The following is a 17624-nucleotide window of genomic DNA, read 5'->3' as shown; positions in this document are numbered from 1 at the left end:
AGGAGTTCCAGGCTGAAGTGAGCTATAATCATCCCACTGCACTCAAGCCAAGGGGATAGAGCAAGTAAGACAGAGAGAGAGGAAGGGAGAGAGGAGGGGAAGGGAAGGGAAGGGAAGGGAGGGGAGGGGAGGGGAGGGAAGGGAAGGGGGGGGGAGGGGAGGGAAGAAAGGGAAGGAGGGAGGGAGGGAATGCTGTGTGCTGCAGAGGCAGAGACTGGAGGACAGCCAGAAGCCAAGGGCCAACCAGGGTTGCTAGTAGCCGCCAGAAGCTAGGCAAGGGCACCCCTACCCATGCCTGGATTTCAGACTTCTGGCCTCCGGAGCTGAAAGATAAGCAGTTTCTGTTGTTTAAGACACCCAGTCTGTGGTTCTTTGCTGTATAACCCTTTTTAAAGACTCTGGGAGTACTTTATTCTTATTTATTTTTTGTAGAGATGGGGTTTCACTTTGTTGCCCAGGCTGGTCTCAAACTTCTGGGCTCAAGCTACCCTCCTGCCTCAACCTCCCAAAGTCCTGGGGTCAGAGGCCTGAGCCACCGTGCCCTGACAAGGGGTTTTATATTTTTATGTTGCTCCTATAGATCGCAGGTGTGATATGGAGGAATCTTTCCAGGTGTGATGTGGAGGAAGGCATTGTTTTACTTAAACATGATGGAACCCCCACCTATGTCACTGTACCCCACCCTACTCTATGGCCTAAGACCCTTTCACATGTAAATTCTAAAGTGTTAAGCCCAAGACCCTTTCACTTGTAATTTCTAGAGTTGTGAACCTTTAAAAGGGCAGGGACTTTCTCTGTTAGCTCGAGCTTGGCTATTGGGCAGCTCTGCCACCTTGCTCCCGGCCGAATAAATCACCCCCTTCCTTCCCAGTTCAGTGTTCAAGAGGTCTGTTTCCCAGCCTTTTCCTGCTTCATTTGGTTCCCTGACCGGGAAGCGAGTTTTGGTTGGCGCAGCCTTTCATGCGGTTTTCCTAGCCCTTCGGAGCATCCCTGCAGGGGGCTCCCACCTGCTTGGGCAATGCAATTCCTGGGACACCCCGCGGCAGTCAGTGTGCTACAGAAACAGATGCCTTACTTTGGCACCTGGAGGACTGTGGGTATAAAGTATCTAAAAAGAAAGCCCAGATTTACCAACAGCAAGTGCGATATCTGGGGCTTACCATCCGTCTGGGAGCGTGCAGCCTAGGAGCAGAGAGGAAACAAGGCATTTGCAACCTGCCAGAACCCTAAACGAAAAGGCAGGCAAAAGAGGTCCTGGGAGCCGTGGGTTTAGGTAAATTGTGGATTCCAAACTTCGAGGTACTGGCCAAACCCCTACACAAAGTGACAAAGATGGGGGAGACAAGGAACCCTTTGAATGGGGATCCCAGCAGTGGCAGGAACTGAAATCAAAACTTTTCCCAGCCCCAGCTTTGGGGCTACCAGACTTAACAAAGTCTCACACTGTATGTGTCAGAAAGAGAAGGAAATGTCAGCTGAAGCTCTAACACCACTATCAAAGCACCCCACACAGTAGTGGCTGTAATGCATACCAGAGGACGTCATTGGTTAACAACACCTGAGCCTGCGAGGTGAAAATCCCCATCACTGTTAAGGTCTGCAACACTTTGCCCCTGGTGTCAGAAGGCCCAGTTAAAACCCGTGTGTTGAAGTGGATCAGTTGATTCCAGCAGGCTGGATCTTTGGGATCAAACATGAACGGCAGTAGATTGGGAGTTGTGTGTGTATGGGGGCAGCTTTGTTAATCCACAAGGAGAAAGGTGTGCGGGCCATGCAGCAGTAATTCTGGACACTGACCCCGGCCCTAGAACTGAGTGAAGATAAGACTGTGAACTTTTGTATGAATTCCCGGTATGCCTTTCTAACTCTTCAAGTACATGGAGACCTGTACAAAGAAAAAGGACTATTAAATCAGGAGGGAAAGAACTTTCTCCAAGCAAACGGTGGAGCAGATAAACAGCTTAGGGAAAATGTGTCAGGAAACAGAATTAAAGTGGGTGCAGGCACTTCCCTTGGTGTTATTCAGCATTAGATGTACTCCCGATATTCCCTCTATGAAGTCTTACAGCATAGGCCCCTCCCATACTGTGGGCACTCCTGGGGACTCCTCGGGAGTGGGGAAATATTGAGCTAGGATGACAGCTACTAGCTCTAGGAAAAGTCACTCAGGATATTTCAATCTGGGTAAATGAAAGATGCCCTGTAAGCTTATTCTCCACAGTTCACCCTTTCTCACCGGGTACTTGAGTGTGAATTAAGGACTGGAATGCAGTCCCTCTGAAGCCACGGTGGAAAGGACCCCAGACCATGATCCTGACCACTCCCACAGCCATAAAAGGTAGAGGGAGTCCCAGCCTGGATCCACCACAGTCGGTGAAACCTGCAGCAGCCGAAACTTGGGAAGCTAGACCAGACCTAGACGACGACTGCTAAATCACCTTAAGAGGGACAACAAGCCCTGCTCCAGCCACATCCCGGAAACTGGCTGGTCCACACACAGCTGAAGCATCATGAAAGTCATTGTGGGATTTATTCTTCTTAAAATTTAGCCGGGCGCGGTGGCTCAAGCCTGTAATCCCAGCACTTTGGGAGGCCGAGGCGGGTGGATCACGAGGTCAAGAGATCGAGACCATCCTGGTCAACATGGTGAAACCCCGTCTCTACTAAAAAAAACACAAAAAATTAGCTGGGCATGGTGGTGTGTGCCTGTAATCCCAGCTACTCAGGAGGCTGAGGCAGGAGAATTGCCTGAACCCAGGAGGCGGAGGTTGCGGTGAGCCGAGATTGCGCCATTGCACTCCAGCCTGGGTAACATGAGTGAAACTCTGTCTCAAAAAAAAAAAAAAAAAAAAAAAAAAAAAAAAAAAATTTAGACTTGTATAGTAGGGACGTTAACTGATTTCAGAGAATGCTCTCAGTGTATGCATCAGGTTACTGAGGTAGGGCAGAAAGTTACTGGAATTCTTTTGTTCTACAGTTATTATAAATGTACAGGGACCCAGAAGGGAACCTGTTTATATAATGGTACTCAGTATAAGGTGTGTAATCCAGGGGATGGACAGCATGATGTCTGCTACAGTCCATCAGAGCTCCCTACGCATACGACTTTTGAAATTAAATTCCTAACAGGGCGATGGAACAGCCCTACTAAATTAATAGCTAGAACAGAGGAGAAGGGAAGCCCAGGTCCCCCTAAGATTTGATGCCTGTGCAGCCATCAATGCCTATCATTCCACTGGGGAGGCTGTGGTTCCCTCGGATGGGAACAAAATTATTCAAAAGAGCATATGTACAGCTGCCTAAAAGATGGAGAGGTAGCTGTGTCATAGGCATCATTAAGCCTGCCTTTTTTTTCTTATTGTCTGCCAAGACAGGTGGGCTGTTACAACATCCAGTCTCTTCCACTCAGGAGAAAGAAGTCTAGTGATAGGTGAATGGGAAGATAATAAGTGGCCACTGGAAAGAATTATTAAGTGTTATGGGCTGGCCACATGGGCAGAGGATGGCTCATGGGGACACTGGACTCCTATCTATATGCTTAATCAGATCATCTAGTTGCAGGCTACCTTGGAAATACTTGTTAATGAAACGGGCAAAGCTCTGTCCATTTTGGTGTCACAAGAAACTCAAATGAGAAATGGGATTTATGAGAATCAGGTGGCCTTAGATTATTTGCTGGCAGCTGAAGGAGGAGTCTGTGGAAGATTCAACCTAACCAACTGCTGCCTACACACAGATGACCAGGGGCAAGCAGTGGAGGATATTGTAAGAGACATGACCAAGCTGGCGCACGTGCCTGTGCAGGTATGGCACGGATTTAGCCCTGAGTCCTTGTTTGGAGGTTGGTTCTCATCCTTAGGAGGATTCAAGACTCTCATGATAAGTGTTGTAATAATAATAGGGGTTTGCTTGTTACTCCCTTGCTTGCTTTCCCTGTTCCTTCAGATGATTAGAGAAATTCTTCACTGCTGTTTTAGACCAGAGAACCACATCACAAATATATTACATGCATCATTATCAATCACCTTCTTCAGAGGATCATGAAAATGAGAATGAGAGTGAGAACTCTCACTAATGTTATAGGTGAGATTCTCAAAGGCGGGAGTTAGGAGGGAGACCCTCAATCAGCCTTAAGCATCTAAGACCACCTCCCCCTTGACTTCCACATTGCATTTCAATAGGAGAAGTAAAGGCTGGCAGACTGGGCACCAGCTTTAATCGCCCTCCTATAGATCGTGGGCATGGTGTGGAGGAATCTTTCTGGAAGGCATTGTTTTTACTTAAACATGATGGAAGCCCCACCTAAGTCACTGTACCTCACCCTACTCCATGGCCCAAGACCCTTTCACATGTAAATTCTAGAGTAGTGAACTCTAGATTTAAAAAGGGCAGGGACTTTCTCTGTGAGCTTGAGCTTGGCTATTGGGCAGCTACGCAGCTTTACTCCCGGCCGAATAAATCACCCCTTCCTTCCCAGTTCGGTGTTCAAGAGGTCTGTTTCCTGGCCTTTTCCTGCTTCAGGACTACAGGTACATGCCACCTCGGCTGGCAAAATCTTAGGGGATTTTGAAGGAAGGAGGGGTCTCTTTTAAGTTTCTCTGGCCCCCAAGCTCCTTCTCTCCTGAGGCCTTTGCACATGCTGGCCCCTCTGGGAACCAGAATGGTGAAAATATGGCACCTCTGTGAAGACTGGTAGGAGGGGTTAGGAGGGAGGGCAGTTCCAAGCAGAGAAGCCATCAAAGGCCCTGGGCCAGGTCAAGATTTGGGATAGTCAAGTCCCAGAGAGAAGGCAACCGTGGCTGCCATGCAGTGGGAAGGGAGGGAGAAGTAGAAGATGCTGGAGGGAAAGGGAGGGGCCACAATGCCTAAGTCCTGCCAGCTACACTCGGGTTTGAGGTTTATTACAGGTGCAATGGGCAAATTTTTTTTTTTTTTTTTTTTTTTTTGATAGGGGGTCTCACTGTTTCTCACGGGCTGGAGTGCAGTGGTGTGATCACGGCAGCCTTAACGTCTTGATCTCTTGTTTTGTTTTGTTTTTTGAGACGGAGTTTCACTCATGTTACCCAGGCTGGAGTGCAATGGTGCGATCTCGGCTCACCGCAACCTCCGCCTCCTGGGTTCAGGCAATTCTCCTGACTCAGCCTCCTGAGTAGCTGGGATTACAGGCACACACCACCATGCCCAGCTAATTTTTTGTATTTTTAGTAGAGACGGGGTTTCACCATGTTGACCAGGATGGTCTCGATCTCTTGACCTAGTGATCCACCCGCCTCGGCCTCCCAAAGTGCTGGGATTACAGGCTTGGGCCACCGCGCCCAGCCATGTCTTGATCTCTTAAGCATTCCTCCCACCTCAGTCTCCTGGGCCACCTACCCTCACCCCCACCCCACCTCCCGCCGCCGTTGAATAGCTGGAACCACAGATTTGCACCACCACACCCAGTGAATTTTTTTTTTTTGTAGTGACGAGGTCTCTCTATGTTGCCCAGGCTGGTGTGGAACTCCTGGGCTCAAGCGATCCTCCCACCTTGGCCTCCCGAACTGCTGGGATTACAGGAGTGAGCCACTGCGCCCGGGCACTGGAGGATTGTAAGCATGGGAATAACACGTCAGTGCATTAGCGAGATCTCCCTAAGTGCAGTGTGTAGGATGAACTGCAGGGGGCGACATGGAGCCAAGCCTGGAGGCAGAAATCCGGTAGAGGGTGGTTAGAATTGGCTGGGCCTGGGGTGAAGGTGGCTCGGTCGAGGTCCGTAGTCCTGAAATGGTAACAAGTGGGCCTGGGTCTGTGTCAGGATGAGCCGGTGAGGGAAAGAGGAATCACAGTCACTTAGTTTTTTAGCCTGCACAGCTGGGTGATTGCGGAGCGCCATCTCTTTATAATGGGACACCTTGGGAAGGACTGGATTTGAGGGGCCATCGAGGGAATTCAGAGCCTGCTTTTGGCTGGGAGATGCGCGTCAGGCATCCAAGAGGAGGTGTGAGGTGGTTACATACGTGGATCTGGCGTTCCAGGGAGAAGGCTGGCGGGAGAGAAAGCCTTGAGAAGCCGCAGATCGGGATGACAGCCACTCGGGAATGGACAAAGATGAACACCAGAGACCCAGAGACAGACCTCCGGGGCAGCCATCCCCGAGAGAGGGCGGAGGAAGAGCGGGAAGGGAAGGCTCCGGGGAAGGAGAAGGCCGCGTGGAGGAGGGAAACGGGGGGAAGGTGGAGTCAGAGAAGCTGGAGAAACTCGCAAGGAGGCTGTGGCCAAGTGGGTCAAATGCCACTGAAACGCGGCCGGGGAAGGAAGGGACCTTTGCTTCGGCAAAGGTGATCTGGACGAGAGTCATCTCCTGTCATGGTGGGGACAAAGGGCTGATTGGAGCTGCACAGGATGAGTGGGGAGGAGGGTGGTGGAACAGCAGAGGCCAGAGGTGCTGGGGGCCTCCAGGGAGAGTTTCGAACAGATGGAGGGCGGGGCATGTTATAAGCGATGATGATGATCCGGGACGGGGAGAAAGGCTCTGCAGAGGCTACTGCGGGGCGGGGGGCGGGGGGTGCTGGGGTGGGGGCGTCGGGGGGTGCAGGGGTGGGGGGAGTGCAGGGGTTGGGGGAGCAGGGCTGGGCCCTAAAGAGGGGTAGGGCTGGGGCCCAGTGCAGGCTGGAGGAGGGTGACGGGGCTTCCACTGTGCTCTGTGGGGGAAAGAGGCCCGCCTGGATACAGGGTGGCAGGTGTGGGGGGCGGCAGGGTGCGGAAATGTGGTGTGCTTGTGTGGTTGCATCCGTGTTCTCTGAAGCCTGTGGTGGCATTGCCCGCTGAAATTGAGGCTGGGGGTGCGGGAGATTTGCAGTAGAAGATATGAGATTTGTCATTTTAAGAGCGAGGAAGTGAGACTGTGAAGGAGGAGGAGGAGCCGAGGGGCTGAGTGGGACTTGCAGGGTTGGGGTTTTTTTTTTGTTTTTTGAGAGGGAGTCTTGCTCTGTCACCAGGCTGGAGTGTAGAGGCACGGTCTCGGCTCACTACAACCTCCGTCTCCCAGGTTCAAGGGATTCTCCTGCCTCAGCCTCCTGAGTAGCTGGGACTACAGGTGCTCTCCACCATGCCCAGCTAAGGTTTCACCATGTTGGCCAGGATGGTCTCGCACTCCTGACCTCATGATCCACCCGCGTTGGCCTCTCAAAGTGCTAGGATTACAGGTGTGAGCCACTGCATCCGGCCACTCATTTAATCTTCATTCTTTCATTCCATCTTTCATTATTCACTCATTGGGTTTGAGCTACTAAACCAGCCTTGAGGGATGAATTCTCAGTCACTGTGAAACTGCTCATTCACCCAACCAACCAGCTCACTGTTTCTCTCATTCATTATACACCTCATAAGTCCTGCAGAGGTCTGACGTGTGATCTTCCCCGGCTCCTCGTATGTCCGGCAGGTGTTCAGGCTTTCCCATGTCCATCATGTGTGTATCCCCTGGGTCCCATCCATGTCAGGTGGGTACCACAAGTCTAAAGTCCTCGTATCTTCTTCCGCATACCAGGCCTGATTAATTTATCAGTTGCCATTGATCAAAGTTCACAAGGCGAATCTTCATAAACTTCTAAAGTTGCCTACAATTTCCAGTAAACAAATCTCTTTACATTTGCAAAAGCAATGCTTGCTGATTGTAAAAACACACAATGCCAAGGCATACAAAGTGAGAATCCCCGCTTGCAATCCGCTACCGACATCCCACTCCTGGTGCCAACAACTGTTGGAAGTGTGGGGAGTGATTGGTTCATATCCTTTTAGATCTTATCTGTATTTTGCAAAATATATATATATATAAAGTAAAATACGTATGGGTGATATCCTTACAAACTGAGATCATAGGCTTTTGTTCCGCAACTTGCCTTTTCTCTAACAGTAATGAATGCTTTGCAGGGTTGCAGCTACAGATTCTTTTATTTTATTTATTTATTTATTTAGAGATGGAGTTTCACTCTTGTTACCCAGGCTGGAGTGCAATGGCGTGATCTCGGCTCACTGCAACCTCCACCTCCTGGGTTCAGGCAATTCTCCTGCCTCAGCCTCCTGAGTAGCTGGGATTACAGGCACATGCCACCATGCCCAGCTAATGTTTTGTATTTTTAGTAAAGACAGGGTTTCACCATGTTGACCAGGATGGTCTCGATCTCTTGACCTCGTGATCCACCCGCCTCGGCCTCCCAAAGTGCTGGGATTACAGGCTTGAGCCACTGCGCCCGGCTACAGATTCTTTTAATTTTTTTTTCTTCTGAGATGGAGTCTTGCTCTGTCACCCAGGCAGCTGGAGTGCAGTGGTGAGATCTTGGCTCACTGCAGCCTCTGCCTCCCGGTTTCCAGGGATTCTCCTGCCTTAGCCTCCAGGGTAGTTGGGATTACAGGTGCACGCCCCATGCCCGGCTAATTTTTTTGTATTTTTAGTAGAGACGGGGTTTTGCCACGTTGGTCAGGCTGGCTCTTGATTATTTTAAAAGGCTGCGTAGGGAGCTCCGCTCTGGTGGCACAATGGGTTAGTGCACGGTATTTATATTGAGCTCTTCTGCATGAGCACTTCTGAAGGCTCATTTCTAGAAATGAAATTGCCAGGTCACGTGCATTTTACATTTTAATGGATACCCAGTGCCAGACATAGTGCTTCCTACATAGCAGGAGCTCTGTAAAGATCTGTGGCATGAGTGCATGGTGCCAGATGGCCCTCTAACAGCTGATAGTATTTCCACTCCCAGCAAGGATGACCAGAAGAGCCACAGAAGTCTCCATTTCTGTCACCAGGTCACAGCAAAACTAGGTTTCAGGACAGCCACTTTCCCTTGGGCTACTCTGCTACTCCACAGGAGGAGTTACAGGCCCTGTGATGAAAGGAAGGCAACGTCCAGGCCGAGGGTAACTCCTCCCAGGTCTCCCAGCCCATTGCTCAACATCCTCCCGCTATCACGGCGAGGGCAATATCAGCTCTGGGACTTCTCTAATTGGAACCAGACACATCTATGCAAAAACCCATGTTTTCTGCCACCCCTGACCAAGCCCTGAAACTGAAGGGAAACTCACTTACGCTTGGGCTCATTCTCTTATGGCCGACCTGGCCACAATCTTGTCAGTAACTGCTGCACTCCTGGCGCCCTATCTCCAGAGAGCCCACACCTGGACAGTCCCTTTTCCTGGCATCTTTGGGGCTACCTGTGCCATCATGCTATCCCTAGCTCTGCCACCTGCCTGTATCCTGATGCCCCGAGGATGGGCATTATTGGGAGAGCACTGAATGAGGCACCCCTTGTTGGCACACCAGGGCCAGTTCAATCATTCTGGGAGCTTTGGCCAGCACTGACTCGGGATCCTCTGCCTGGAGAAGGAGGCTAGCATTGAGTGGGTTGTGGGGGCACAGTGCAAAGACAAAAATCGGGGTGGAGGCGCCCAGCCCCATCTGAGTCCCAAGAAACTGGCACTGTCTCACCCCAGTCTGCATGACCACGTCAGGCCCCCATGGGTCGAACCCCAGTGAAGACTCTCCCATGCTGCTGGGGTGAACATTCTTTCCCTTGTGGGTTAACTCCCACAGGTGGGGCTGGTACAGGAGGGTGGAACCTGCCACCTCCTCCCTTCCCTATAGATTCCAGGGTGGGGCCGTTCAAGGTCTCCTAAAGCCCCACTCCACAGATGCCCAGCCCCACCCACTGCTCTCTCCTGAGCTCCTCCCCACCCCCACCTTCTCCTAGCAGGTGGTTTCCAGGGTTGCTTCCTGGATCTAACCCCTTGCAGTCAACTTCTCACCAAGTCATGGTAAGACAGCCAGAGAGCTGGGCTCCATGTCTCCCAGGAAAGCCTTGGGCAGAAGGGATTGGGAAACCCACACAAGGGACATGCCTACCCCATTTCCAGGCTCTTTGGCAAACAGAGACATCAAAAAACGACAGCCAAGGCATCTAGAAAGAGCCTCTCCCCAGGGGCGACCCACAGATGGGCTGTTCTTCCAGACCTGGAGGACTCATCAGTGGTAGGATTTCGGCGCAGCGACCCCATCACCGCACCCCCCAGCAGTGCCTGGGCTCACTTCTCCATGCACCTCCCCACACAACCAGAGGCAGGCTCTCAGCCGAGCCAGTAATGTTCAGTGAGGACATCTGTTTATCATGTGTCGCGGGAGGGTACAATGAGCTCTCTATTCAGGTAGTACTGGAAGTTGGCTCAGAGCTCATCCAGTTCAATCTCCCACAGGTATAGAAGTGCCCTGATAAAATCTCAGAGCTGGCTGTCCAGTCAAGATTTGCATGCCTCCAGAAATGGGGCTCTTACTACCCCTCAGAGTAGTCCATTCTGCTGTTGGGCACCTCCAATGGCTGGCATTCTCCTCCTGGCAGCCTCTTTCTTGGGTTGGGGGGTGGGCCAATACTGTCACTCCAGCCTAACCCTCAGGACAAGAGAGGCAGCTAGGGTGGAAACAGAAGCAGAAAAAGCAGTAAGTTAAATCCAAGAATGAACGGAGAGGTGGCAGGACGGGCAGGGGCACTCCTGGGGTGCCAGCAGTCTCTAGCTTGATCCAGGGTGCACTGGGGAGGAGGCTGCTGATGGCAAGATTCCAGGCAGGAGGTGACTTAGAAGGCTGGGTTGTCAATGCCCCTCTGGTCCCTGGTATATTCTTCAGGCCTAAAGCTGTAGGGAGGGGGTGGCTCTGTGGGAGTTGGGCCCAAGGTAGGCTTCAGAATCACCTGCAGGAAAAAGAGGGAGTTCAGTTTCCTGGGCCCGGGCCCTGGCCACTACTCCCCCATGCCAGCTGAGGCATGGTTACCAGGGAGAGGGGTGGCCCAATGCTGGGTGCAGAGTGCCCCCCAGGGTCAAAGGGCCCGCCACTGTCCCTGCTGCACAGCCAGCCAGAAGCAAGGTAGGGATGGGGATGAGACACCCACCTCACTGTAGGGGGGTGGGGATGCAGAGAAGGGTGCTCTGACCCTCTCTGGGGGGATGATGTAGGGCAGTTCCGGGGGCTCCCGGCAATCCATTGGGGTGTCTGGCTCCAGCTCTCTGCAGTTGCGACAGAAGCACTTAGCCAGGCCACAGATGCAAAAGAGGGACACGATGACCAGGAAGATGATGACGAAGATCCTGGGGTGGGGACCACCAAGAACACCCTGAGTCCCCAGGCCACCTGCCACACCTCCCTGCTCCCACCACCCACACCACTCCCTCAGCAGGTGCCTGGCCTGGCCCTGTGTGGACCAGACCCCTCCAAGGACTGTGTCCAGAGGAACCAGCCCTGGGCTCACCTCACAGGGCCAGGGAAGATGTCGTTCTCCTGGCAGCAGCTGTCGCCACAGCATTTGAATCCTTTGGGGCAGGTGCTGGTTGGAGGGCACAGAAGGGGGAAGGAGAAGCTGTTGGCACCAGAGTGGAAAGGCAGAAGGATCCTAGCCTCCCCAAAATACACCATATGCTCAGGGCATAAGCTGCGCCTTAGTGGGGTAGGGCGTATGGGTCCCTCTGAGCTCAGCAGGACTCTGGGGAAGGGCTTGTGCGCTCGTGCCCGGTACAGCTCCCTGCTGGGCCCCACGCCCCTCATCTGTAACTCGGGTGGAGGAAGTATCCTTTGACCTCAGCAGGCAGGTGTGGGGATGGGGCATTGCAGTGGCCACTCTAAGGAGGTGCAGGGGAGCAGGCCTCAAGGCATCGCTGGCACCCGTAGAGCATGAGGGGTCAGGGAACGGGTGCTTTCAGAACACCTGGTGCCGACCTAATGGAAACGCTTTTCTGCCCAGTGACCCTTACCCCAGCCCCCACCCCTGTGCTCAGGCTTCTGGGATATCTATATTAGGGTTAGCCCCCTGCCTCCAACCCAGGGGACCCTCAGAGGGGAGACGACCTGGCCCTGCAGTAGGAAGGACTGGGGTCAGGCTTCAGATCTGCCCCCAAGTGTGGAAGTCCTGAGTTTGTTGGTGCAGGGAGAGGGTGGGGTCTCCCTCTTTGGTTGGGAAAGTAAGGGGACTGTTTCTGGCTGGATTAGGAGTGGGTGAGGATGGATGGGGTTTCTGGCCCCCCAGACCCCCAAGGCATGCAGGGCGTGATTTGGGCTGTTCCTCCCCCATCCCTAGATTGGCAGTTATGGCCAAATTCCAGACTTACAAGGAGAGACCACATCTGGCTACAACCTGTGGAAGAAGAGAGAGGTCAGGGGTCATAAACTGGGGATGCCGGGGTGGGGCTCTACTCAGGTGCTGCCCAGGTACCTCACAGCCCGCAGGTCCCCAGAAGACTCAGCCTCTTCCTGCAAGCCCCTCCTCACCTCACTCCACCATGTTCCCAGGTGAGTGCTTGGAGCCCAGCTGACCCCTGGCTGGCCCCAGCTCCCCTTCCTCTCTCACCATATTTCATCATTCCCCTCTCCCGACCCCCGCCCCCACCCCGCATTTATAAGCCCATCCTTTCTGACCACCCTTCCAACCTGCCTTCTGCCGAGACATCCATGGCCCAGGGCATTGGCGACTTTCCTTATCCCACCCTCAGTCACTGAAGACACTGAGGGCAGAAGGACTCTTCCTATAATGCAAATCTCATCACCAAAGAACCTTGCTGGAAGCCCACTTCGGTGGCTCCCTGGGGTACAGACCCCACCAGTGAGCAGCTGCCACTCCCTCCCCTTTCTCTTCCTCTCACACACACCCACTGGAAGTTTTCTGAACATATCTGAACATGTCTGAGCCTCTATTCATCCTTCAGATCCCTGCCTAGGGGATTCCATGCTCTGCAAAGCTTCCAGGACCCCGCCTCCCAAACCTCCCTCTTCTGTACTAGGTCTGCAGGGCATCCAGGGCATCTTACAAAATTTCACTCCATTGATAGCAATTATATGTCAAGGCCACACTGACTTGGAACACTCTTCTCCGTGGCTGCAGGGCAGGCTCCGCCCCCTCCCTCTCTGCCTTATTTAAAATGATAACCACTCTCCTTCCCCTTAGTGTGCTTAATTTTTTTCCACATCTCTTATCAACATCTAACATACTTTATCTTAATTGTCTATCAGTTGTGTAAAAGGCAAACTCCACGAGGGCAGGGATTTTTGTTGCATCACTGTTGAAAACCCAATAGTCCAGAATGAATGAATAAGCATTCATCAATTACCTGGTTTCATTTCATCCTGGCCTGCTCCCAGACTGTAGGGAAGGGATGTAGGTGCTGGAACATAGGAAATGGGTGGTGGGGGAAGGTATCTGTCACCTCACCCTAGCCCTGGGACAAACAACCAACGCTAAAAAATAGGAAGCCAGCTTTGGCAAAACCACTATTATCTTTATCTTTTTCTTGTTGTTTTGTTGTTTTTGTTTTTGTTTTGAGATGGAGTCTCTCTCTGTCTCCCAGGCTGGAGGGCAGTGGTGCGATCTCGGCTCACTGCAACCTCCGTCTCCCGGGTTCAAGCGATTCTCCTGCTTCAGCCTCCTGAGTAGCTGGGACTACAGGTGCATGTCACCATGTTGTCCCAGGCTGGGATTACTCACTCCTAAAAGATGAGGGAGCCTCCTCTCCCCTAGGGAACGAGTAGAGAAACAGCCCCAAAGAGGGTGGGGACAACCCCAGGGTCACCCAGCACTGGAGGGATTTCACCGTGTTAGCTAGGATGGTCTCAATCTCCTCACCTCACGATCTGCCTGCCTTGGCCTCCCAAAGTGCTGGGAATAACATTTCAATTGCAAGTCACAACAGTAAAGATAAGAATACCAGTGATAGCCAATAATAGTTGGGGTGATTCCCCTTTTCCATGCTCAGTTCCAGGCTGAGTAACTTCTCACAGGCTTTGTACCCTTGTGGGGACAGGAACTAGGAAGGAACCCCTGCAGGTTGGCCCAGAGAGGGTGAGTCTTTGAATCCAAATCACACAGCACACAAGAATGACTACAGAATTGGAGACAGGCTCTGGGCTCACTGGTTCATGCCTATAATCCTAAGCATGTTGGGAAGCTGAGGTGGGCAGATTGCTTGAGTCCAGAGTTTAAGACCAACCTGGCCAACATAGCGAGGCCCCATCTCTATTCTTTAAATTTTATATATACACACACACACACACACACACACACACATACACACACACACACACACATATATGTATGTGTATATATATACACATATATATGTGTATATATGTACACATATATATATATATACATACACATAAGTATATAATTTAAATCTCTATATACACACACATATATATAATTTAAATATATTTAAATTATATGTGTGTGTGTGTGTATATATATATATATATATAGAGAGAGAGAGAGAGAGAGAGCTTGGAGACAAATCAAGGGATCGATCCAGGCACTCAGCAGTACCCCTTCCCCCTCAGACCTCACTCTGTCCCTCATCCCTCTTGGACCCCAACTAAGAAGTGACGGATAAGTAACAAGTTTAGTAAATTAGTCTCAAGGTCCGGTTTGGGAGAAGTAACACGTTTAGTAAATTAGTCTCAAGGTCCGGTTTGGGAGGGGAGGAGCTCATCTCCCAGATTGCCTCCTCGCATTTTAACCATGGGGTAGTCTTGTCTGGGGTGGTTCAGAGGCTGAGTTTTATGGAGCATCAGGGTGGTCTTGGCTGGGAGTGAGTAATTCTCAGCTTACTCAACTCCAGAATTGAGAGCATTAACAGCACCTTGCCCCTGAGGTGGGCAGGTGGGGTAAAGCAGAGGGTGCCCAGCCCAGCATGGACACACACTGACCGCCCGGTGATTTAGAAGGAGCACCTTGCTCACTAACCCGGGTCCACAGAGGGGCTTTGGCAGAGCCACTCTGAAAGCTCAGCCTAGATGTGTGAAGGGGTCCTGTTCTGGAAGCAGGTCCTGACTTCCGTCTGGTTCTTAAATGGAAATAAGTCACAAATGCCTTTTCTAGACCCATGTCTGTTCCTAGGACAATCACCCATACCGGGGCTGGATTGCCTTCGCCATCACCTGTGGCGTTTACCTGGGAGGAACAGAAGGACCGAAGAAGCGCTCAAACCCTGCACCTCCCTCGCCAAACCACAGATTTCAGAGGTCACCCCAGCCCTGGTCAGGCAGCCAGGTCAAATCCCACCACAGGCTGGGATTACTCACTCCTAGAAGAGGATGAGGGAGCCTCCTCTCCCGTAGGGAACAAGTAGGGAAACGACCCCAAAGAGGGTGGGGCATCCCCAGGGTCACCCAGCACTGGAGGAAGAGAGCTGGGGCTATGTGCTGGTGCAGGTGTCCAGACCTCAAGGGGGGAAGGAGCTGGAAGCACAGGCTGAGACTAATACGGAGTCCAAAGTCCCTATTCACAGCGAGGTGCTAGGTGTCAGATAGGTGGTAGGCAGCGACCAATTCCCACCACAGGATCCCCCTCAGAAGTGGGAGAATCCAGGCTCTCCCAGGGCCTCCTCCGCTGCCCCCACCTCCACCTCCACAGCAAAGAGAAAGGAAGTTGCTAATTTCGTGTGGTCAGGAGGAAATCCTGACAAGGCGAAGGCAGCGACCAGGCTCCCGAAGCAGGCTCCTGACCTACAAGGTTAGGGCCGGAAAGTTCAACAACCTTACCTCCCAAGTCTCACCTTTTGGGGCCCAGCCAGCAGGCTGAGCAGCAAGGTGGGCGCGAGGCCGGGGACCCACGCTTGGGACATCCTGGCATGGGGGCCACTGAGCTTTCCTGTGTAGAGGAGGTGGGGCTGCGACCTCTCCCACTTCACTCCACCTGCGGGGCACCGCCTCGGGATGGGGCGGAGCTGCACCGGGAGGGGCGGACTCCGGGCAGGGAGGGCCTGGGAGTAGGAAGGGAGGAGGAAGCGAGGCGCGGAGGTCTCGGCTGGGTTTTGGGAATTGGGAGGCGGAAAAGATTAACAGATTTTTTAAAAAAGAAGTACCGGGCGCGGTGACTCACGCCTGTAATCCCACCACTTTTGGGAGGCCGAAGAGGGCGGATCACTTGAAATTAGGAGTTCGAGACCAGCCTGGCCTACATGGTGAAACTCTGTCTCCACTAAAAATACAAAAATTAGCCGGGCGTGGTGGCGGGCGTCTGTAATCCCAGCTACTCCGGAGCCTGAGGCGGGAGAATCGCTTGAACCCAGGAGGTTGCAGTGAGCCGAGATTGTGCCAATACACTCCAGCCTGGGCAATAGAGACACTTCATCTCAAAATAAATAAATAAAATAACCAAAATTTAAAAAGAGGTGGGGTCAACTCAACACCGCTGAGCTGGGCCTTCCTAACCCCAACTCCTCCACTCCTAAGTGTCCCAGACTCCGGGGAGGGATGCAGGGACTGGCAGGAGTGGGAGGGCAAACAAGGAAGTTCCTTCTCATCTGGACTTCTGGATCTGGTGAGAAGTCAAATGGGGGCAGAGGTGGAGGGAGGCAGAAGGCGAAGGTTCTAGGGTAGACTTTGAGGGGTTATGGTTGGGGGATATCACCCCGTTGGGTTTTAGCCAGAAAGGGAGCGAGGGGGCAGCCTGGCTGATTTCAGAGTGACCTGAGATTTCCGGTCGAGGAATAAAGACCAGGAGCACAACTTGGGTACCCTCGCGTCCCCTCCACTCTTGAAATCCTAAGGGGAGGTGTTGGTGTATTTCCTCCCTTTGACAAAACAGGAAATCAAGGCCCCAGGGTTTAAACTCACCCCGGGGTCCGCAGCTGGGGCTGGTCCTCAGCCAGGACCGCTGGGGTGCGGAGGCCCATCCAGATTCCTGGAAAGACGGAGCGGAGGCCGCCCCAGTGCGGAGCCCCCGGCGGCCGCCGCCTCCGCACTCCAGGCGCGGTGCTTCCGGGAGCGGCCGGCAGATGGCAGCGTCGCCCAGCGCGGGTGCCCGGGAGCCGGGAGGGGCGTGGCCGGGGCTGGTGGGCGGGGAGCGCTGGGCCAGAGCGGGACAGGAGGGGTGCAGCCAGGACCCCGGGAAGGGGGCGAGGGGGCCATGGCGCGTGGGGCTCTGTTCCCTGTTCCGGCGAAGGGGGAACCCTGAGAGGCTCAGCGTCTGGTCCTTGGGCGCCCCCTACTGTGTCGCCAATCTGTCCCGACCCCTGAGAAATCTCTTTCCTTGCTCTGCCTCTCAGCCGTCTCCCTCCTCTCTCCCAGTCACGTTCTCTGCCCTCTGTTTAACCCCTCCGTGTCTCTCCTCGTTCCTCCGAGCCTGTTTTTCTGTCCCTGTTTCTCCCCATCTGTCTGCACCCAGGTTCCCTCGCGTGGCCTGCGTTTCCCTCTGTTCTCCCGTCTGCTTCTCGTCTCTGTTCACCTCTGTCTGCCTCGGCGGAGGCGTCTGATTTTCTCGGTTTCTCCGGTCCCTGCTCCCTTGTCCGTGGTTTGGTCCCGCACCCGCAGTCTCTCGGTCTGTTTCTTACGCCGTTTCCTGCTCTCTCCCCCTTTCCCTGTCTCTATTTCCCATGATCTCCCAGCCCTTGTTGGCCCTTAAGAAGATAGTCTTCCAGTCTGGGGAATTGGGATCCGGCCCCTCTGTATTTGAAGTGATTGTGACCTTGGAGAAGGAAAGGGGCCGCCCTCCCCCTCCTCCCCTGCAGGTGGACCTTGGCAGCGGGACCTAGTCCTGAGAGTCCTGGAGCCTCCGCCTCTTGAGTCTTTGCCAGGTGGGCTTCTGGGGTTCTTGTCCCCACGGCACCGGCAAGGCCTGGGG

General features: G+C 53.1%; 1 protein-coding gene across 1 annotated transcript; it reads right to left on the bottom strand.

Annotated features, from left to right (window-relative positions):
* Positions 1–10105: 10105 nt before the first annotated feature.
* On the bottom strand, positions 10106–15725 carry TMEM92 (transmembrane protein 92). Its single transcript, XM_032279979.1, has 5 exons — positions 15556–15725; positions 12121–12146; positions 11268–11342; positions 10911–11106; positions 10106–10712 (listed from the first exon to the last, which is right to left on the bottom strand). Exons 1-5 carry the CDS (start codon positions 15622–15624, stop codon positions 10599–10601), a joined length of 480 nt encoding a protein of 159 aa, XP_032135870.1. The 5' UTR covers positions 15625–15725; the 3' UTR covers positions 10106–10598.
* Between the last annotated feature and the right edge of the window lie 1899 nt (positions 15726–17624).

This window comes from Sapajus apella, unplaced genomic scaffold (genome assembly GCF_009761245.1).
Source record: "Sapajus apella isolate SASKATOON/1434 unplaced genomic scaffold, GSC_monkey_1.0 scaffold12, whole genome shotgun sequence".
Lineage (NCBI taxonomy): Eukaryota > Metazoa > Chordata > Mammalia > Primates > Cebidae > Sapajus > Sapajus apella.
The sequence above is the reverse complement of the archived record's forward strand: the minus strand, read 5'-3'. Positions and strand labels throughout refer to the sequence as shown.

Bases quoted from the DNA above. Each gene is read 5' to 3' on its own strand.
- TMEM92 (XM_032279979.1), bottom strand. From the start codon at position 15,624: ATGTCCCAAGCGTGGGTCCCCGGCCTCGCGCCCACCTTGCTGCTCAGC. The intron at 12,147-15,555 runs GTGAGACTTGGG...CTTCTTCCACAG, and splicing joins TGCTGGCTGGGCCCCAAAAG to GTTGTAGCCAGATGTGGTCT. The intron at 11,343-12,120 runs GTAAGTCTGGAA...CCCTCCAACCAG, and splicing joins GCCAGATGTGGTCTCTCCTT to CACCTGCCCCAAAGGATTCA.